Source organism: Falco peregrinus, chromosome 17, assembly GCF_023634155.1.
Source record: "Falco peregrinus isolate bFalPer1 chromosome 17, bFalPer1.pri, whole genome shotgun sequence".
NCBI lineage: Eukaryota > Metazoa > Chordata > Aves > Falconiformes > Falconidae > Falco > Falco peregrinus.
Genome location: NC_073737.1, coordinates 2,543,760 through 2,566,203, shown reverse-complemented (window position 1 = coordinate 2,566,203; position 22,444 = coordinate 2,543,760). Strand labels below are relative to the sequence as shown.

General features: G+C 53.2%; 1 protein-coding gene across 11 annotated transcripts in view; it reads left to right on the top strand.

Annotated features, from left to right (window-relative positions):
• PEBP4 (phosphatidylethanolamine binding protein 4) overlaps window positions 1-22,444 on the top strand; it is a 79,987-nt gene that overhangs the window by 28,158 nt on the left and 29,385 nt on the right. For 10 of the 11 annotated variants that reach the window (XM_027782237.2, XM_055820411.1, XM_055820414.1 and 7 more), the window contains exon 5: window positions 11,205-11,303. The exons of the other annotated variant lie outside the window; for it this stretch is intronic. In XM_027782237.2, the coding sequence (XP_027638038.2) occupies window positions 11,205-11,303 (99 nt within the window). The remainder of the gene's footprint in view (window positions 1-11,204; window positions 11,304-22,444) is intronic. 11 annotated transcript variants of the gene reach the window in all.

Below are 22,444 nucleotides of genomic sequence, written 5' to 3'. Positions count from 1 at the left end.
CCAGATGAGCTGCTGTAAGGCAAATTTTTTTGCTTTTAGTATACTGAACCCAAACCCCCTCTACCACCACAAATTAACCTACCTTGGAATTATGTTTTATCGCCAGAAATCCGTGCAGAAAGCACACCTCTCTCTTTCCTTTTGCATGCCCTAAAATAAATGAAGAAATAGGACCTGATGACACCCTCTAACAGCTTTATCACATATGCATGATAATTGCATCAGCAAACGTTTGTATTGCAATTAAAATGAGGAGGCAATAAACCATGAGAAATCAATTAAAAGAAGATCCCGGCTGTAGGAGCAGCATCCCATCCTCCTGCCTGTCCTGTGAAGATGCACTAAGACCCTACCATCCTGCTTCATCCTTTCCCCCCCAAAAAAAAAACACAGCAGGGCTTGACCCTACCAAGGTGGGGCTGAGCAGGGTGTAGCTTTTTCTCTCTTCAAATTTCATGAACGTGGAGCATCACTGCTGGCTTCGCATCGTCGTGCTGGAGCATCGCTGCCCGGCACCGTCACAGCATCACTGCCCTGTTTTTGGCAGCTGAGGGCTTGGCCTTGGGTGCTGGCAGGGCAAGGAGCAGAGGCAGCACCCTTGCACCCACACAATGGTGGGATTTGGGTTTTTTTGGGGGGTCCGGAGCAGCAGCATGTTGGGTGGGTTGCTTAAAGCTGCTGGGCTGAGCTCCTGCCAGGGCAGAAATGGAAACGTGCAGGAAATGTGCGTTGTTTAAAGCAGGGTTCAGCTTTTTGGGTGTTGGCAAGCAAGTTGTGAGAATCCAGCCCCGTGCAAATGCTGGAGGCTTTGCTTAGCGCTGCTGTGGGCTCCGCTGGTCCTTCAGCATCTGCCCCCTGCACCTTCCCTAAGACCCTCTCTCACCCCAGCACCAGCTTTTTCCTCCATCCATCCATCCATCCCCCCAAAAAACGGGGATTCGGCTGCAAGATGCCAACCCCCCCAGCCCCGCTCCAGCCAGCACGCAAAGGGCATTTTCCCCCTGGAGATGCATTTCCCCGCTCCGTGCGCTGCACACTTGGGAAAAAAAAAAAAAAAGAGAGAAGATAAACCCACCAAAACAAACCCTTCCCCTGCACGTGCAGCTCCTTCCCCCGGGAGAGACTGAAAGAGAGACTGAACCGCATGTGACAGATGTTAATCGCATCATTTAATGCACTCCTGGCAGGCACTTGGATACAGGGCTTGGTAGGAACCGGTACGGAGGAGAATAGACTATTGTCTCTTGTTTCCGCCAGCACCCACGAAGGAATGGATAACCCCGCGATACACAACTCACCCAGGGTTTTATACAAAGGTGCAAATCCCAGCCCTTAAATGGGGGAATTTTCTCATAATATACACGGTGCTTATGGCCATTTCTGTGCAAATACCTAAAAAAATCACCGTAACCTCTGTCTTTGTTCAGTCTGCAGCTCCCCAGAGCGCTGTTCGATCTGCAGGGGGTAGGGGAGAGGGGAAAATAGTGATGGAGGGATCACGCCTGATTCACGCCCGAGCATCCCTGTAGTAACCCCCTTCTGCGTGGCCTGGGAAATAATGAAACCCCATCAAATATTCCTTGTAGGTTGGAGAAGGGCTATTTGCTGCTTGGGGCTGCTGGCAGCGGGGAATTGCGTTTCTGAGGCAGAAGCAGCATCCCACGGGCCAGCTGCCTGATTGAATTCCCCCTTGGTGACCCAGGAACGTAATTGCAGCAAAGGGGAGCCGGGAGCAGATCGCACCCGCCGTGGAAATCAGCATCTCCATCCATCACCCGACCTGGGAAGAAATTGAGGCAAGATGACTAAAGGTCCATAAAAGTAGCAAACTTATTGACTAATAGATTTCTTAGTCATGAAGTCCCCGTGCTCCATATGTACCGAAATCAAAGCAATTACGGATTTAAATGAAGCTGGAATCCGTGGTGCAGAAAATGCTTGTTTTAGCGTAAGATTGGCCAGAGGTGAACGACCTGTAAAACCCCTGGTAATGAAAGCTCTTCACAGCTTGCAGTGTTTCACTGGATGGTAATTGCTGCAGTCTGTGATACGGATCTGGCTGCGTTAATGATGCCCTGTTCCTTTTCATAGGACTCATTTAAGCTTCCCATTTTTTAGGGATTTCAGAGCAACAAGGTATTGTGGAAATTAACACATTAACGCGGATGTTTTCTCACTTGGAGTATTTAAAATATTATTTAAAGCTTTCCACCGGTATGGATTAACAAAGTGATGGGGGCCGGGAGCCTGGGGAAAGGGTGGCTGGTGTGTCTGCTGGAGACAAATGGAGTGCGACACGGGCGTTCTTTGCTCTTGGTTGGGCTGTGTCCATAGGATTTGTATTTTATTTAGCATGCCAAGATGGATCTATTAGAACAAAACATACATTAAGAAAAAAAAAATAAATTAAAAGAGAGATTTTGGATGGGAATAAAAACCCTATTAACTTCCAAATGAAAACCACATCCAAGGGAGACAGTTGGCTTCTCTTCTTAGTTTATTATTAAATATTTTACTAGGGAGGGAAGTTCTGAGCTGAGCATCTTTTCCCTCCTGTTCCTGGCAAGAGCGCTTTGCGTAGCAGGGAGGGTTATTTCTTGGTGGTTTTGCCAAAGCGGTTTCTGGGTGTAGATCAACAGGTGGTGATGGTGCACCGGGGTGGGGGAAAGGGCCCGGCTGCACCTTTGGATATTTGTGGCTTGGGAGCAGCAAGTCCAGATGCTGGGGGTGCATGGCAGCAGGTAAAGGGATGCGGTGGGTGGGCTGGCGCTTCACCCCTGGGGATGGAGACGGGCAGAGCAGCTCCCGCCGCTCCTGAAATGCTTTTATTTTCCCCCGAATGGGGAGAAAAGCTCTTTTTGCCTCCCAGCCCTTGCAATCTCCGTGGCCGAGGCACCATCCCGGCTCCCAATGGACTCCGGGATTAATTTATTTCGGTGACCCTGGGGGCCGCTGCAGCCTGACCCCGATGCCGGAGGGGAGGCGAGGTCGGAGCCAGGGAGCAGAGGGGACCGGCAGCAAATGATAAGAAGCTTGGGGCACTTAAGAGTTTGAACAATACGGAAATGGCATTTCCAGTTAACTTAATCACCACGCTGGCTCCGGCTGAATGTAAGCGCCAAGATTCAATTACCGTCCCCGCGAGCACGGTCCCCAGGGAGCGACGTGTCACTGTCCCCCCGCAGCCGCCAGCTGCCAGCCCCGCCGTCCCACGCCGCTGCCCCCCCGAGACCCCCGTCCTCCCGCATGGCCTCGGAGGCGGCCGAGGGTCCCTGTGGGCATGCCTGCGGCCGGCGAGCCGGGTCCGAGGGGTCGAGGCGTATTCAGGAATGAGAAATAGAGAGGTTGCAGAGGACTGGGCGCTTGTAGGAATAGGAACTTCTGCCGTTCTTCCTGTGTCAGGCCAGTGATTTCCCTTTTGGAGCTGGGAAATGGTGGGATTTGGTGGCCGCAGAGGGTGTGTTGTACCTGCTCAGCATCATCTGGCATCTCCCTCTCTGCATAGGGATGAGCATCACCCAGAATGAAGCGAGAGCAGGGCACGGGCAGAGCCAGGTAGCTCCCCACACCCAGGGCCGTGACAACCCTGTCCACATCTGGATGATTTTACGGCTGATCATGGTGGAGCAGGGGATGGGAGAGGTGGCGGTGAGGAGCTGGGGTGGCACCAGTCACCCCCACACCCCATGGGGTGTAGCAAGCCCCACTGCATCCTTGCAAAGACCATGGGGACATCCGCTGTGACAATGGCCACGTTGCTAAAAAGAGATGATTCTCAGGTCAGCTGGCTTCCCTACAGCCAAGGTCTGTCCTTGTCCTCAGATCCTCCCACCTCTCACCCCTTTCTCTGTGGCTGGTGTGGCGCTGGGATGCATGTGCGGGGTCTTTGGCATCACCGGCAGCACCGAGCTCTGCGGGGCAGGAAGGTGAGATTGTGACACTGGGATAATCCACTTTTGCTGAAGCTGCTGTTCTCATTTTTAGAGAGAAAAATCTAATCCAGAAAATAAGAAAACACTCATCATTTAATTTTCCCCAGTATTTTTTGCGTGCTCATGGGATTTTAATAATATTAATTATTATTTAATTTGCGCTTTGACAATTCATTTGTGCTGAGCTATTATTTTATCGGAAAGACAGCAACGCTCAATCCACTTGTGCATCACCATCCATCCTGCCGGCCTCCAGCTCTTCCTCCCATCCATCTCCCCATCCTGTCCCATCCAAAGCAACCTGACATCTCCTTGTTGTCCTCCTCCTTTATATTATTTTCTTTTTAATCTTTGGCTACTAAACCCTAAAGATCAATCTGTTGCATGTGTCACTGGGTGCTCTTTGCCTGCATGGGTGGGACCAGCCAAGCAAAGGGCTGCCAGGATCATCAGCTCTGAGTCACAAAGCCAAGGAACTGGTCCCTCATGGGTGTTCCTGGTGCAGGAGCATCTCTGCGCCCCATCCCCATGTGAGCATCCCCCCATCCCCACGGGAACATCCCCCCACCCCCATGCCAGCATCCCCCCATCCCCACTCCATCATCCCTCCACCCCCCTCCATCTCCGCCAGCTGCAGCCCCACTTCCCCAGATAATGAGAGCGAGTTTAAAAAACTTAAAGCCTCTTCCTGCACGCTGGTGACTGACACAAATGGAGTTCATATTTAATCATCTGTTAACTCGTTGTCTATTATAGCTCTTTAATAGCACCATAGATATTCTTAATGAAGCATGATTTAAGGTATTTACAGCTCTAGGACCGACAGACATCACTCACAGTGTGCAGGTAATGAGGCGTAAAACAGCTCTGGAAACCGTAAAAATGGGAGAGAGAGAGAGTGAGGAGGGAAAGAAAGCAGGCAAGGAGTTAGGAGCTGAATTGTTCCAGGGTTTGTTTTAAAATGTTTAGGCATTTAAAGTCATTTCAGCTTTCCCAAGGTGTCTGGTAGCACAGAGTTCAGCAATTCCCAGCACTGGTAACCCCTGCCTTGCTGGGGAGGGTCCGGCCCCACGACGCCCCTGAGTTGGGGCAGCTGCTGCAGTGGCTCCTGCCCTGGCATGGCTGGAGGGAGCGGTGAAAAGCCCTCTGAGGGTCCCCAAGGGCTCTGCGGGCACGGCAGTGGGGGCATGGCAATGCCCCAGAGCAAAGCCTGCCGGTTTTGGTGCGTTTGCCCCTGCCGGTGCCGTTTGCTTTGCTCACTCGCTGGCACGGCCACCACGACCCCCTTGTCTGTGGTGGGGAAACGATGATCCTTTCCTTTGCTCCTTTGCAAATGTCACCCTGTGCAATCCTTTTCCTTTTTCCCCCTAGCAAAAAAAATAATAAAAAAAAAGAAAAAAAAGACAAACCCCCCCCCGAAAAACCCCACCCAAACCCAAGCCAAGATTCGCAAAATAATTTGTGACGGAGATGCCATTTTGCATCAAAATATTTTGTAGAAAATGTCAAATGTCACCAATCCATGTGTCCCCCTGTGTGATAGTAATTGGGCTGGAAGGCTGTGCTCTGCCACTGCAGCCGCTTGCCACCTTCTCCTCCTCCTCCTCCTGCTCCTCGCAGACCGCTTGGGAAATGTGTCGCTTCCCTCGAGTCCATCCCTGGCTCTTGCTGGCCAGCCCAGGGATGCTCCTCGTTAGCTCACCCCGGAGCCCTGCCGCCCAAATGGCACTAAACAGCTCCTGGGAAAGTGGGGGGACAGAGCAACAGCTCGGGGGGTCTGGGGGGGGGTGTTTTCCTTTTTGCTGGTGTTTTCTGGGTTGGGAGACGAGCAGCAGTGGGGCTGAAACGTGCCGCCCCATTCCCCTGATGTTCAGTGTCTGGTGGTTGGCTTGCGGGTGATGATGATGGAGATGGATCTTAATTCTGGGGAAGCTCAGAGTGGGATCTGCAATGGGGTCTCGGAGCCAGGAGGCACAGCCTGTTGCTCCTCTCCCTCCCTAAAAATGACCCAGGGGCACAGCCTCCTCTACAGCCGCCTCATGCAAACCTGTTTTTACAGCATCATGGACCCCTTGGAAGATTTATCCCACTTTCTGCTTGGTTATGTTAAGCGTGTAACACACCCATTGCAGTTTTATTGCGAGGAGCCAGTTTATTCTGCTACAGGGGAAAACTAACCACGATAGCAAATAAACTATTCCTTAAAGCATCCCAAGACCTTAATCCGGGAAGAGACCTTTAACGCGCTCGCTTTAACAATCCCGGATTAATCAATTTTTATTAGAACATTAGGCTGCATAAATATTTGGCCGGCTTCGCCGCGGCGAGCCCCAGGGGAGAGCGAAGGGATGGGGAGAGCTGCAGAGTGTTAGAAAGTCAATGAAGTTCCCTTGGGCAGCGCGGGGCCGGCGGGGAGCACAGACCTGCGGCTGGGGGAGCTGGGTCAGGCGTTCACACGGTGCTGCTTGTCCCCTTGGGCAAGTCCTGCGGAGTAGGGTTAATATTGCTGACCTATTTTTGCAAAGGGAGAAGAGCGTGGAAGCGGCGAGATGCTGATTGAAAATCCAAAGGTAAAATCCTGCCGTGCTCTGCAGCTTTCCCAGAGCCACAATAACAGACTCGGTTGCAAACAATTTTTTGCCTGCCTCACCCCCCGTGCTGTTAGCCACCGAAGAAGGAGCTAGAATTTCTCTTTGGCGAAGCATCAGCAGCAGAATTGCTAACTATGTGCCCGTTATAGAAACTTTTTAGTACTGGGGACAAGCCAAGAAAAAAGCCCAGATTGACTCTCAGCTCTCAGCTGGTGCTCGCAGCGCTTCCACCTCGCGGGAGGAGCAGCACCGCTTTGACTCTTGCACCAGCGGGATGCAGGCTGGAGCCCTCGAACCATCACCCGGGAGAGTTGGGACGATGTTCCCCAGGATGCTGGGCACCTCCCTGCCCATCCAGGAACTCCTGCCCCTCTCCAGCAGGTTGCTTTGGGTATATTTAGATTTTCTGGTTTGCAATTGCATAAACCGAGCTCTCTCCTGACTGTTGTGCTGGGGTGCAAGCTCCAGCCTAGGCGCTGCATGCTTGGGATGCATCACTGCATCCCACCGGCGGGACCGGCCAGCCTCGGTTTGCATCGTCTGGTGCCATCCATCACCCTGAAATGCATTCAAGGAGATAATACAGGCTATGGCAACGCCGAGCTTTAGCTCCTTGGGGAGGTGGAGGGCCTTTTGGCTCAGATACCGTCTTAATCCGTCGGTGCCGTCGTTTGCTTCTGCAGAAGCTCCCTGCCTCGGTAAATTTGTTAGCGGCTGTAAAGGACATGGGTGGCAATAGGTCAGCTCGAAATCTCACCCGTTTCCTTGCAAGGGGCTGGGTGCTACCAGCAGCTTTTGCTGTGAGCAGCGTAACGGCCCTTGCTCTGGGTGGGAACGAACGAGGAGCAGCTCCAAGGGATGGCCAAGCTGGGGAGAATCCATGTGGACTTTTCAAAATGAACCAAACCCGTTTATATACCCTGCGCTGGGAAGCAGGCGCAGGGCTGGGGGCTTGGCTGGGACTTTGCCCATCACTTAGTTTTGAGATTGAATTTCTAAGGCGAGTGGGGCCAGCGAAGCTGGGCACCATCCGGCTTCCCTTCGCAATCAGGAGAAAGTGTATTTCATGCCATTTTTCTCCGTGCCCTGGCAACAGGCACGCCGGCGGGATGGGGCTTTGCTCCGGCTCCATCCCCAGCCAAGCATGGGCATCCCCGGCAGGGCAGAGCCCCATGGCCACCCCAGCTCTGCCGAAAACGCCGGGGCACTGCATGTGTGCTGCTTCCATGTGTGCTGGTTTCCAAGGAAACCGCTCACTCTACATGTGTGTCGCTTAACACCCTATTTGCTTTCATTTGGATAAGTCTTTAATTCCTGTGCAGCCCCAGCTCCACGGGATCTATTGAGCTGTGTGTGTATCCTCAGCGCACAAATCCCTCTCCTGCCTGCCCGCCTCTTGAAAAAGTCCCTGCCTGCTCGGAGCAAGTTTCCTAAACCTGTGCCTAATTGGAGTAGCTGATGCTTTCCGCGGTAATAACTGGATATATTGCTGTTGCTTCCCTCTAGAAACAATTAGCAGGGAAAACACACCACGTTGTGCTGCTGTCATCTGCCACCAGCTCTGCTGCCTTGGCTCCGTGGCGAGGCAGGGCAGGACGCCTGCGCCCGGGGACGTGGGGTGCAAAGCTGGGGGGTAGCGCCAACCCCTCGGGGAAGGCAGAGGCTGGCTAAAATGGTTCGACGCTAATTGCAAAGCACCGCGAGGAGCAGCGGGGGGAGGGGAGAAAGGGTGGCCCTAGCACCAGCACAGCGGTGTCCCCATTGGCGTGACACTGGTGGGACCAGGTCCTGCGCACCAGCAGCTTCTCCATCACCTGGGCTGAACGGGGAAGCGTGACAGGGTGTTGCAGGGATGCTTCATCACCCCAAATTTTCAGCTGCAGTAACCCAAAGTGTTTTTTTCTTCCCTCTCCCCCTTCCTCCCTTCTTTCTGCAAAGCAAGGCGCCGCCCGTTCTCTCTGCACTGGAGGATGGAGGAATTTTTTGATCTAAACCCACTTGCCTCCTCTCCAAAAATCCCCGGGGCTGGTTCATGCTTGTAAAGCTGAGCAGCTCCCGTGTCACTCCGGGCTGGCTCCTGTCTGGAGCCCTGACAGCAGCTAATGCTGTTAGCCTGTGTCGAGGAGGGATTTCAGCATTACAAAAAAAAAAAAAAAAAAAAAATCCAACAAAAAAAAACCCAAACTAAAATCACCAACCACTCGGGATGCTCTGCTGCTAGCGAGCAGAGCTGGAGAAAAACCTGTCTGGGGTGCAGAGCATCGCTCAGGGACATGGCTGGGGGGGGTTGCCCAGCTTTTGGGGTGATTTGGGAGGTGGGGGGGGGCACGGACAGTGCCCTGCTGCTGGCATGGGATGCGACGGCACCTAAGCACCAGGAGATTAACTCGGGTCGCGGAGGGCTTTGCTATCTTTAGGTGGAAGGTGAGGGATTGTGCCTCTTAGGGTGGCCTGCAGGTAATGAGAGAGCAAAATCCCTCGGTCCCAGCCCGGCTCGGGGCCGCTGACCCCAGCTCCCGTCCCCGCGGGGGTCTGGCCTCGCCGGCCCCCGGCCGCGTGCGCTGCCACCTTTCTAGGCCACAATCTGTACCGATTGCGAGCCTGCTGTTAACTTTGCTTGCACCCTATTCTCGTGTTTGCTGTTATTTTTCAACACTTTTTTTTTTTTTTTTTTTTTTAATGCATAAAAGCACTATCCTCTCCCGAGAGCCTGCCTGTAGCGAAGGCATGGTCTGTACAACTGCAATTATTTCGAAGAACAGATGGAGTGAGGAGCAGAAAGTCTGTTAATAGTAATAGAAATGCTACATGTTAACCTGGACAGCACACGATGACAGTCCCATGACTACACGTTCTGTTCCCACCAGCTGGGCTCCCGAGCAGAGATGAGAGATTCAGAAACGCCGTGCTCGGCTCCGCACCCTCCCCAAAGTTAGAGCTCAAATTCCTTCACACTTCCAGCGTAGGGTTTTTGGGTTGTCGGGCTGCTTCTCCCCCCCACCCCCCCCCCACCCCCTCCTTTCCTTTAAATGCTGATATCAGCGCCGGTAAGGAATATTACTGATTTTTTTTCGTGGATGCTCACAGCGATGCAGCCGGCTGCAGCTGCGAGCACCATGGGGAGGGAGGTGGCAGCTCTCCCGAGCTCCAGCCTCACACCCTGGTACCATCACAGCCCCTTTTCCATGCACACATCTGCGTGCTGGATGTAAACCCCCCCCCCCCCCCCCTCCGCGATGCCAGTGCCTTGAGCCAGGCTGGGATTAATGCGCCAGGGCAGCAGCGCCTTGCTGGCCGTGCTCCCGGGTGGTTGCAGAAGTTTGGGATGTTCACTGCCAACTGTTGCCAGGGATTTGCTAAATGGGTTGAAATCCACGTTTTCAGGTTAAACCAGTTCTTGTTGTGGGGATGGGGTCTGCACGGGGGGCTGAGCGAGTCACGGCTGCTGCAAAGGGAAGAGGCTACAGTCGATCCCCGGCTCCGGCAACACCCCGGGGCTTGCTTGCCCCATTTGCCCCAACCAGGGCAAGATTTGCAAGACTTGCAAGATTTGCAATAGAGCAAAAAGGTTGGTTCAACCCCAACCATCGCGCTGTGAAAATCCCTGCCTGGTTTCACAAGCAACCGGGGGATTTAGCCACAGAGCTCCAGCTAATTTCGGTGGGAATTGCATGGCTAAATCCCCCAGCCGTTTATGAAACCTCGGCCCTCGGGCACGCTGGAGCGGTGCGTGGCACCGCTGGCGAGCTGACAGATGCACCTGGAGGTTTTATTAAGATATAGATCCCTTAATCTGGGTGCTTGCAGGATAATCTGGTGCCTGAGGTCCTGCCAAATCCCCTGAGATCAGCAGGTTTTCTATCCACAGCCTCCAGAGGTCACTTCAAACCCAGCTCCATCCTCGGGAGACCAAAATATCCATGTTGTCTTACAGTGTTGGTGGCACCCTTGGGTGCTGGGAACCCTTGGTTGGGACCTGGGGTGGGATGTAAGGGATGCCCAGGGGCTGAGCCAGTATCATCCATGAGTCCCGGCTCTCTTTGACCAGTTTCACCCAGGAGAGGTACCCGACCCCCCGGGTGCATGGCAGCAGCCTTGACTTCATGCAGCATCTTTTGTTAGGCTGGGGTTTGTTCGGTAGGGCTTAGCTCCTTGCAGCCACCCTCGTGGAGGCTGGGGCATCCAGCCTGTCCCCAGCAACCGCCCTGGGGCTGGAGCTACATTTAAATCCCCCAAAATATCCCATCCCCCTCTCCCAGGGATTGCAACCCTTGGCGGAAAGTCCCCTGTGCCGTGGTGCATCGCTCTGCCCTGTGCCGCTGTAGGATGTAGTTAGAGGATGGCTGGCAGGGGAGGAAAATCTCTTTAGTGCCTTTTATTTGGAGGTAGCAGAAAACCCCTGTTCTTCCTCTCTTTGAAGAGATTTAGGTCACGAGGAGTAAATCGTCCTGAGCAGGTTTGTGGCCTTTGTGTTCCCCTGGTGCACGTTCATCGCTTGCCTTCTCTGTGCATTTTGCATGAATGCAACCGTCCAAGTGTGCATGCATGGGAAAATGTGGGAATAAAATGTATTTGAGGAGCTGATCAAACTCCTGGAGGGCTGTTCCTCACTGGCACACCATGGGTGCAAGCCCCCAGCCCTGCACACCATGCCCACAATGCTCTCCTCTCCTCTTTGCAGAGCAAGAAGTACGTGCTGGTGCTGGTGGACCCCGACGCTCCCAGCAGAGCCAACCCCAGGAACCGCTTCTGGAGGCACTGGCTGGTCACCGACATCCCAGTGAGTCCCCCCTGCAGGGTCCGTATTTTGGGGTCCCAGCAGCTCAGGGATTTCCCAAGAACCGGGGTGCATCGGGCGTTTCTGCCCCGGAGGGTTTGATTCCCATGGGATGCGCATCTGGGTAAGGCAGCAGCATCTTCTCAGTGAAATCCCGAAGGATGAGCGTTTGGGAGAGAAATGTAAATGGTGCTCGGCGTGTAGGTAGGGGAGTGCTTCCTCAGGCTATATAGAGCGAAGCTGGTCCAAAAATATTGCTGGTTGGGTGGTTTTTTTGGGGTTTTTTTTTTCCTTCTTCTTCTAAGGAAATGCTGAAAAAAACCTGCTTTGCAAACTCCCCACCACCAGTTCTCTCTGCAGACAACCGATCGTTTCAAACATCTCTTGCTGCCTTTTTTTTTTGGTTAAAAAAGTGATTTTGGTGCAAATCTCGCTGGTGCCAAATTTTGCCTTTTTATTTATTTTTTGGGGGGAGAAAAGTGTTTCCAGCCTGGGGGGTAAATGGGTTTGAATGCCTGCTGCTTCCCAGCTCCGTGGCCATGGGACAGAGGGATGAGCCCTGCAGTGGGGCATCGCCCCCCAACTGTCCCTGAGGACCACTGGTTTGCTTCCAGAAAGGTTGTGGAAAACCGGTTTGTTTCTCTCCTGCTTGCTTTTATCTTTTAAAAGATTAGGTGTTTCAGCCCTGAATCAATCTAACTAATAATCTTAGTACTGAAGTCTAATTAAGATATCAATTAATTTGCAGCACGCATTTAACAAGAAATATCTCGTCATTCTCCTCTATTATTCTCTGAAATTACTGCTAAGGGCTTTTTGTACAGATACCTTAATTAGACTTTTTATTGTTAATGGGAATATTGAGCAAATTAAAATTGGATATTAATACTTTCCATGAATTTCATAATTGGCTGAAAAATATAAAGCTTCAGAATAACTGCAGAGATTTGTGTACAGGGCTTTTTTTTTTTTTAATCCTTCACAGAAACCCTTCTGCATTTCTAACAACAGGGTCCTGAAAGTCTCTCATTAATTTTAATATTTACTAAACGCAAAGAAGCCCAAGCTCTTGTTTTCCCTTCTGTACACAGATCCTTCTGAGGCATTCGCTATTGCTAATTATTGTGTTTTTCTTTTCTTTTTTTCTTTTTTTTGGGGGTCTAAGATCATTTAAGCAAAGAAGGGAAATGCAGGATTAAAACCAGTTCTCCAGCACAAATGGAAGGTGGTTGGTTTTTTTTTTTTTTCCCCTGGCATTTGGGCGATTCAGTTTGCAGTATAAAAGATCAGAAAGCTCCTTGCTGGGCCAGGCAGGAGGGGGACAAAGGAGAATTTTGGGAAGAAGGGCTTTCCCGTCTCCAGGTGCCTGGTCTCTGCCAGGGATGGAGCTTACCCCAACCCCAATTATTCCTTCAGCTTTCTCGTCATGAGATAAATACATGTGTATGTATATGAGCAGGGAGCTGGACTTGATGATCCTTATGGATCCCTTCCAACTTGAGATATTCTCTGATTCCATTAGATATTATATATAATATATGTACGCTGGAGTCGATGATCTTAAAGGTCTTTTCCAACCTAGACGATTCTATATTGACATGGTATATATAAATACGTATAATGATATGATATATATATCCCTCCCATATATATCTTGTGTGTGTGTGTGTGTATATATATCTCACGTATGCACAGACATATATGCCTATACATCTCCCGTGCGCTCTAAGACACCACCAAGGCCAGCAGCATCTTCGCAGGGCGCCAGGACAAACCCAGCTGGCCCAGCCCCGAGGTCGGTGCCCATGGCCGGGGGCGCAGGCTGGGGGGTGCCAGCATCCCCCTGGGGGCTGCAGCCGGAGCTTTCCCAAAGCCCCAGCCCCAAACGGCTCCTGCGAAGCCGGCGGCTCCCCGGGCTCAGCCACATGGTGTCTCGTTGAAATGCAGATCGTTGGGGGGTATATGGAAGTCTTGGCTCCGAGGAGCTTCAGCTGACAGGCTTATTTGCACACTGGCTCTAAAATAACCGTGTAGGCTTTACATGACACCTTCTGTTGCTTTGGTGCAGAGAGGGGCTTTCAAGTGCCTTTCTCCAGGAGGGATGGGGTGGCTGGCACAATGGCTGGGGGGCTGCGAGAGCCCCTGCGCCCCAGCATCGCCCCGGCATCATCACCCTGGCATCGCTGGCATCCCCGGTTTGGAGGGCAGTGGCTCTGGCAGCCCTCCGTGCCCCTTCTAGGTGCTGCAGTACCTTGGCATGCCACCAAGTTTGGTTTCGGCTCCGGCTTTGCTTTCCCAGGTGGGTTTTGGGATGGAGCATCCCATCCCAGCGGTGCCGCTCACTGTTCCTTACCCGCCGCTGCTCCGCCGCTCCTCCGATTGTCAAACATGAGAGATGCTTTCACTCCCATTCAAAATAATTTAAATAAAAATGTTGCTACAAAGTGGAATAATATCTTTTGATGAATGTTTTTAAAGCCCTTTAGGTTTTCACGGTAATTTGCAGTGTAAAATTATTTAGAGATAAGAGCCAAATTAGCTCTTATAGGCGGAGGTCGATATGTCCCGTTATCCATGCAAGCAGTGTTTAAATATAATCAGCCTTTACTCTAATGCAGCATAATTGTTCATTTGAAATAGCTTTTTTTTTTTTTTTTTTTTTTTTTACTCCATTCAATGAGTCATTAAAATATTCAAAGGATAATGCAGTGAATTGGAAATGAATTTATCACATTATCCTGTATATACTGTAGAGCATCAGGTAACTAGGCAGAGTCGGAACCAGTTTACAGAGAAATCCAGTAAACAAGGCTTTCCATTTTGTATTCAGTGGGGGAAAGAAAAAGGGAGAAAATACTGCCCTTCAAATGGAAAGCTTTCCGTCTTTATTTCCCCTCCTTGGGGAGGAGGAAGGGGGAGGGAGAGAGCAGCAAATTTGTACTCCACTAAAGCCTCGCTGCTTTAACTTTATTTTTATCAAAATATGTTTGTAACAGAAAGTCGTTATGGAAACCAGTTCTGCCAGCCAGGAAAAATCCTGCGCCAGGCTGGAGCGGAGCGGGACCCACCGGGTGCTATTGCCACCCGGCATGGCTTAGCTCGCCCCGCCAGCCCCTTCCCCGGGGAGGTGAGGTTGGGGAAACTGAGGCACGGAGCTGGTTGGAAGCGAGTCCGGAGTCAGGTCGGGGAAGCGTGTCAGCTGTGGGTGAAGGAGAGCCAGTCCCACCCCAGCACCCACCACATGAAATGGTTTTTCTCCCCACAGTGGGTGCGCTGGGGTGCAGCCCCCTGGGGTTGAGGTTGCTCCCATGGCTTTGCAGAGTGGGGTGGGGTACCCATGGGTGCAGGACTGGCAGGCTTGGGTGCTGGGGGGACCACAGCATCCCTGGCCGGTCCCAGAGATCCCAGCACCCAGCGCTCTTGGCCCACGGTGCCCACTCCTGCGGTTGCATTTGTCAGAGCGTTTCTCCTTGCCAGTTGATAAACAGGCTCTGGGTTGCAAGTGTCACCATAGAAACAGGTGCTATCTTAAGCAAACAAGGGCTTTATTAACCTTAAAAGTTATGGTATTTTTGCACAATTAGGGGCTGGGAAGGGACCTGCGGGGGGCCGGCTGCTCGCCCACGCGTGTGGCCCTGCACTCTGCCCCAGCGAGCGTCCCTGTCCCCATCCTGAAGGGACACTGATGCACGTGCTCCAAAGCAAACTTTTCCCCCCCGTAGCGTGTCTATACAGCACAGGGTGTGGGGGCCACGCTCATCCACAACGCTTGGATTTATCACTAATCATAAGGAGCAGCTTTAATTGCCGGCTGCTGTTATTTCTGCCCCTTGGCTGCTGGGCGAAGCGCCTGGGATATTTTTGCAGAGCGCTCGTGAACCGGGTGCGCTCAGCTTCCCAGCAGGGCCAGCTGTGGCCAGCCGGGAAAAAAAATCTTGGAGGAGCAGGGAATGGTTTTTACTGGGTTAATTGATGCTAACGGGGGGGGGAAACTCAGCTTTTGTGTATCCCGTGGGTGGGAGGGATCCCTGTTTTGGGAAATGCTGGAGTGCTGGGGTGGGTTTCCCCACCTGCGTCGGGCCTGATCCTGTCACCATCCAGCATCCACGGTGCCTGTGTCCCTGAGCTGCTGGCTGACCCTGCAACACCGTGGGACCGCCGGTCCCCACCACTCCGGGGGATCCACTGCCTTGCAGATGGATCCGTCGGTGCCGTGATATCATTCTCCCTCGTTCGGGCCCTCTTGACTCTACTTTTTGGGGATTAAACCAAAGGTTTGAAAGGGAAAGAACAGAGAGAAATGTTGTTTTAATTGATGACTGGACTCCTTGGAATAGTCAGTTCCCTGGTGTGAGTTTCTATAGCTGCTTGTTAATGAAACCTTTATTAGTAAAAGGAAAAAAAAACCCCAAACCCTAAGGAAACACAAAATAAGCACAAGAGGCTGCTGCTCGGGTGCAGTTTTCTTTGTGCTTCAAGCTGCTCTGGTCCTCCATCGGCACATGGCAAGGTCAGGTCCCCCCAAAACGCCAGCGCCCCAGCAGCGATGGGAACCTCGGCACTGCCGCATCCATCGGAGCCTGGTGCCAGCCCTTGGGCACGTGTTTCCCTGGTGAGGTTTTGTGTTGAACAGGTTTCCCACGCACGGTGTCCCAAGCCGAGTGTCGACGGCTGCGTTGCAAACAGATGGGGTTTAATTGCTGTTACCATCAGGCTCTCTGCAAGTATCGTCTGAAAAGGGTTTTCTCAGCCAATTGTTTTAAAACAAAAGTTCAGGAACGAAGTATAGAAATTATAGATCCAGTGTGTTTTGAAGAGCAAATTGTTGGTATTACCTTTAAACATGGTCTTTAGGCAACAGCATCAGGTTGAGTGAGTGAGCGTAGGGTGCGATGCCACCCTAGGGTCTCGGATGCTGGAGCAGGAGCTGGCTGCTGCAGGGAAGCCCCCACCAGCGCCGGATCAGTCCCAGCTGTGGGAGCACGGAGCAGCTCAGCTGGGGAATTGTTCAAGCAGCATCAAGGCAAAGTGCTTCTTTCCCAGGACTGCAGCTGCAGGAGGGAGAGGAGGGAGCTCAGGGAGAGCCAGAGCCCCCGGGGCTCCCGCTCACCCGGGGAGGGGGGCGGGGAAGGTCTTTACATAGGCGTGGCTGGTTGCACGAGCACATGTGTTTGCCCAAGTGTGGGTTTTTGCATAAGCACGTGTATTTGCACAAATGCATGTCTGCATTAGCGCATGCGTTTGCACAAGGCCATCGCAGGCATGGCCACAGTGCTGGCCGCAGCGCTTCACCTCCTTGCAGCCTGTGCTGACCCATGGCAGCCGCTCACGCCGCAGGGAAACCCCCTCCCCGCATTTCTTTTTCCACTCGTGGTGCAATGGCACCACTCCGGCAAACCTCGGTGCCTGCTCTGCCACCGGCATTTGGGCTGGGAACAGCCCGTCCTTGGTCCTTGCACTGCCCTTTGCTGCCGGGGTTCATCAGTCCTGGGGTGCTCCATCCTTTCCCAGGCTCTGCCCAGGGGACATTCGGTCTGCAGCCCCCCCGCGTGCCAGAGGGTTAAACCCACTGGTGCATCCCTGCAAAGCCTGGCATTCCCACCCCGCGTGAGCTGCTGCTGGGCTCTCCTGGAGCTGCTGCTCGGGTTTATGCTCGCCTGCCTTGTAATTAATGCTCACAGGTAATTACACTCCCAAACCTCCTGAAAAGCTGCTACTAAGCAATTCCCCCTGGAACGCAGCAAGCGCTGAAAGCACATGGGGGACGTGCAATGGCTCTGCTGTGTCTTGGGGAGCCAGCACCCAATAGCCCAGCTGGGGCAGGGGGGATGGGGGCTCCGTCGCCGGGGACCGAGCATGCCTGTGCTTGCTGCAACCCATATTGGGGCTGGGAGAAAAGGGGGAAAGCACTGAGTACCCCAACATAGCTTGTTCCCAGCCTGCCCCTGCCCACCCCACCAAGCCATCCTCCTCCTCGACCCCATGCTGGGCACCATGCTTGGGGGTGCAGCGCCAGCGCAGGGCACGCAGCCACGGCTTGGCCCCCAGCACCACGGCAGGGCTGCAGCCCCCGCTCCCACCGCAGCCCCCAGCGCTGCAGCACCTTTCTCTTCTGCACATGCGATGCCTAGCAAAGCACTCGGGGCTGCGCTCGGGATGACAGGCTCTGCACAGATGTGCATTATATGATTATTATCATTATATTGCCAAGGATCCATGATGAGCGAGATGATTGTGACGGCTACAAAGAGGCTTTTGTAAGCAGGGGCTGCCGGCAGCGAGATGCTCACAGGTTTTTCCCCTCAGCCCAGCCCTGTCCCGTGGATGCTCTTGGCTTTGCTTGGGCCCTGCCATTGCATAGGGATGTTTTTAGGGTGCATGTGAGGTGCTAACCCATTCAGCATCCAGAAACCCCTCTGGTTTTGGGGTTATTCGGGATGTTTTCATGTGCAAGACACGTGGCGTGTTGCACTTGCCAGGAGCTGCCCCGTCAATCAGCCCCTCTGCCTTCATCTCTGCAGCAGGTATCCTTGTTATGCAGATGGGAATTAAGGTTTTTCCCTCGATGCTTCTATTTCATTTAACATGCAAAGGCTAATAATTTGTCACAGTTCAATAAAGTGGAGGTTACAAACACTCTCACTGCTGTTTATTTAAACGATGGTTTGTTAATTAGCTCCTCTTAACGAGGAGAGAATAAATCAGATAAAACGTACCAAAATGGTATGGAGATATTTTGCAGATTAATTTTATTTTCCAGCTGAGATGCTCCCAGCAGCCAGGTGCTTACCTTCTCCCGGCTCTATCCCAACCTGCTTCCCAAGCTGCGGTGCCAGTATTGGTGTGCGGAGGCACATCGTGGCACCGCTCAGCCTGGGCTGATGCTCTGCCCTGTTGCATGTCACCCACCACCAGTCCAAAAAGGACTTTTCTGGCTTTTTTCTGCCGTTGGGCTCTGTCTCTCCAGCCTGGCCGTGGTGGCGGCTGACCCTGCGGCACACTGGGTTTCCCTCCAGTTTAGCTCACCGCTTGTTTAATCTAAGGTGGTTGCAGGGGAAAAATAAAAATTAAATCAAGAATAAAGTTGCGCCGATGCAGTGGGGGGTTGGGGGTGGGTTTACCCATCACCGTCAGCCGGAGCCAAGCTCCGATTTTGTGGCGTGGAGAACACTTAGATCCCATTGGCGTTGTGTCCCTGTCACCTCAGGAATATTTCATATATAGTTTATGAAATGTGTCCGGGAATGGGATTTCTTGCAAACTTTCGTCCACGTCCCCCACGAGCATCCGGGGACCCCCTCGGTGATGGCCGGAGGAGAGCGACGGGGCTGTGCGCTCCCTGGGTCTACCTTGCGGAAGAGACGCTAATCAATGATTAATCGGGCATGTGTGGCTGTGTGGGAGCGATTTGTGTTGGAGGAGGGAACTCCTACAGCACCCCGGTCATGAATCATTTGAAAAGCAAATTTGTGCAGTTACCAAGGGAACGGAAGAAAGGAAGGGACTTCCCTTGCCGAAATGACTCGCGCTCTGATGCGGCTGAGAAAATCGCTCCAAAAAAAAAAAAAAAAAAAGGGGGAAAAAAAAAAAAGAGTCGAAGCTGTGACTAAGCAGCAGAAGTTATGTAAAGTGCTCGCTGGGAAGTGCAGGGGAGGGACAGCACATCCTGCTGCTGCCCACGGTGGTGGCGGGGGGCGGCTGCCGGCCCCCTTCTCACCTCCCCGGGGAGCGGGGGCGAAGCCGCGCCGGCTGGCCTGCTCCCCTCCACTTGCCCTCGCTCATGCAGGTGTTTAAAAAGCCTGGGCACACCCTGCCTTGGTGCCCTTTCTGGAGTGGGGCATCATCCCTGTGCTGGGACCGAGCAACCGCATCCCCCACCTCTGCATCCCCCTCGGCCACGGTCCCTCAGGGACTTGGTGCTGCAGCCGGCGTTGCCCCAGGCAGATGTCCTTGCTGTGGCCAGGGTGGCAGTTTTGGGGTGCTCTGGGGGATGCTGTGCTCTGCGGTGTGCTGCCGCATGCCTGCCAGCCGGATGGGTGCCCACAGCCGGGCTGTTTCCATAGGGAAGGGGAGGATGCGGGAAATGGTGCTGCAGAGTGGGGCTCATGGTGATGCTCGTGGTGATGCTCATGGTGGCAGCCGATCCGGCACATCTTGGCCAGGGCCAGGGCTGGGCTGGTGGCCGAGGGCAGGATGCTCTGCTCTGCTCCCTGTGGGAGTTCAGGCAAAGGCCACGTGCTCATTTTGGAGCTTGATAGCCACATTTAGTGATGCTCACTGAAATTTAGGGATGCTCATCCAAACGGCGTAAAAGCTTGTACACATCAGAGGCACCAACCTTTCCTCCAGAGCAAGGGGATGCGCAAGGCACAAATATGTACCTTAAAAACTCCGAAATCTGATTTCCCTCTGAAAACGTGACCCCAGGGCTGTGCAAAGAGGAGCAGCCAAGACCCCAGGGCCACAGCAACGAGATCCACAGCAGCATCTCGGTGGAGCCCCAGCCACTCCGAGAAGATGCTTGGGATCTTTCCAGCTTCCGCTTGGGAGCCCCCGAGCCCGGCGGGGAGCCGCAATATCTCCCGAAAAGGGAATGCAGAGGCAGCTGCACGGTGAAGGAAAACCCTCTCCCTGCCCTCCCCTGGTGCCACAGACAACCGGTGTCTGAGCGATTAGTCACCGCGATAGCGCCGAGGCTTCCCTCCTCCACAGCAGAGCCTGTCCCCCCACACAGGCAAGCCAGCTGAATGCTTAATTGGAGTTCCTCACACCTACCGGGGTGTAGCCTTAAACGAAGTGACAGCGCGATCAAAGCGCTGGAGTCAGACCCTGGGAGCTGCGGGTTGCTATGGAGTTTCTGGCTTCTGATTTTAAAAGAAAAGGAAGGGGGGGGGGGGGGGAATTAAAATATTAATATGTATATATGTAGCGATCCCAATGGCAAAACTGTGGATGCTGCCGGTAAAGCAGAGTGGTTGGGATGGGAAGGTTGAAGGGCTGGTCCTTGGAGGATCCTGCTCCTTGGTGGGGGTGCTGAGCCCCAAAAAAGGTGCTTTCTGCCCCGTAAAGCCGACAGCAGAGCTGGAAGGGATTTGGGAGTGATTAAGAAACCCCATAAGGGTCCTGTGTCCCGTGCACGGGGAGGGGGGAGGAAAGCTCAGCGTGGCAGGGAGCATCCCGTGGGATCCAGCCGAGGCTTTTGCTCCCTGGTTTACTTTTGGAACCGTCTCAGCTGCATCAGGAAAGTCACCAGTGAACATGTCCCTGTGGTGGGAGGGCTGGGTTAGCTGGCCTGGAGGTGGTAGGGCTGGAGTTTGACCAAAGGATTAATTTTTCTGCCTGAAATGTGCAGGGAGGATTTAAAGCAGATTAAACCCAGTTTCTCATCCCGGTGAGGCTACGAGCTGCATTCTGGTTTGATCAGCCAGGGGACAGTGCGGCATCGGGACCCCTGTAGATGGGGATGCTTGTGTGTGTGTCCCCAGTAGCACCCCATCACCCATCACCTACAGTCACCCCTTCCTCCAAAAGATGCTTGGGCTCAACTTTTAGATGTTTTAAAACTCTGTGAGTGTGTACCAGGACCCGAGTCCCTGACACTGCCCATCGCCTGGGGGAGCCAGGAGTTTTGCCTTCACTCGGGAGAGGGAAATTACAGCTTCATTCCCGTCAGGAACAACTTCTCTTCCCCAAAACAGAGGCGCTGTGCAGGAGGGAAACAGGATATCGTTTGTGGTTTCATGAAAAAGTCATCTTTTTTTATTTTTTTATTTTTTATTCTTGTCGCTTTGGGTTCTATTTAAAATTTGGATATTCTGAGATGGAAAGTTTTTTCAAAAGTACAAAAACACATCAGGTTCCAGAAAATGGTGAAATCAGCTCGATGGCAACTTTTTTTTTTTTTTTTTATTTCTTTCCTGAAATACAGTTCTCCCTCAAATCTCCCCCATGGCCAGTGCAGGATCTGGCCCCATCCCACCCTCACTCTTTGCATGGAGGAGCATCCCTGCTACCAAAATACCATTTTTTCACCCCAATCTTTCCTCCAGCTGGTGGCACACATGCATGCCTGGGGGATTTGCAACCCGCTGCCATGCCAGGACCTCTCCACCGTCTTAAGCCCGACCCCAAATACCCACGCGTGGGCAGGGATGATCGTTGAAGCCCCATCGATCCCGTCTGCCGCTGCCCCAGCAAAAGGGCCCTTCATCGATGAAACATCAACTCTCGCGGGGCACTCCCGCTTTGAAAGATCGCCTTGAAGTGAGGGCTTTCGGTTGCCACCGATTAATTAGTGTATTGTAAATGACTCGGAAAGGAGGTGGCCGGTAAATGCGAGAGCAATTAAATCCGCAGCTCCCGCACCCCTCCGACCCGTCTCCCGATGCATCGATCCTGCTCAGCAGCCTCTGGGGTAGTGATGGGGTGGGCTGAGCTGGGATCACATCCCCTGGCATTGGGAAAAAAAACTTTTCCCAGGCTGGGATCTGCCTCTCCGGGCAGGCACAGCCAGCCGGCTCGCCTCTCCCCAGCAAAATGCAATGGTTTTATTCCCCGCTGTTTCTGAACGAGGGCCGGAACAAGGTAGGAGAGTGAGGAAAACCCTCCGCTGGCTTCCCTTGATGAACTGAGCTAATTTCTCTCTTAATGGTTAGCTACTGAGCTGAATGTGAGGCTTTCCTCCTGCACAGCAAACCCTCTCCCACACACAGACAAATAGGCTGAATATTTAATTGGAATTCCTCACACCTACAGGGTAAAGCCTTGTCAGTAGAAATATAGCCCATCGCCAGCTGGCATCCCCGCACGCCACCCACCTTATCTCTTAAAAAGAAATCCCTCCCCGTCCTCCCCTTCGCCACACACCCACGGGCCCCCCCAGCCACTGGAGGATGCTGCCCCCCGCTTCCCGAGGGGCCCTCTCAGGTGATGGGGATGCTCTGGGAAGGTGCCCAGGCCAGACATGATGCCCGTCGCCCATCACCTGCCACACCGCGGAGGCACGACCCTTGGTGGACCAGCCCCAGTGGAGCTGCTGGAGTGAGCCCCCCCAGGGATGGTGGGGACCCCAGGGTGACCCCAGGCTGGTGGCAGGGGACCAAAAGCAGCAGAGGGCACTGCTGGTCTGTCCGCCCGCACCTTGC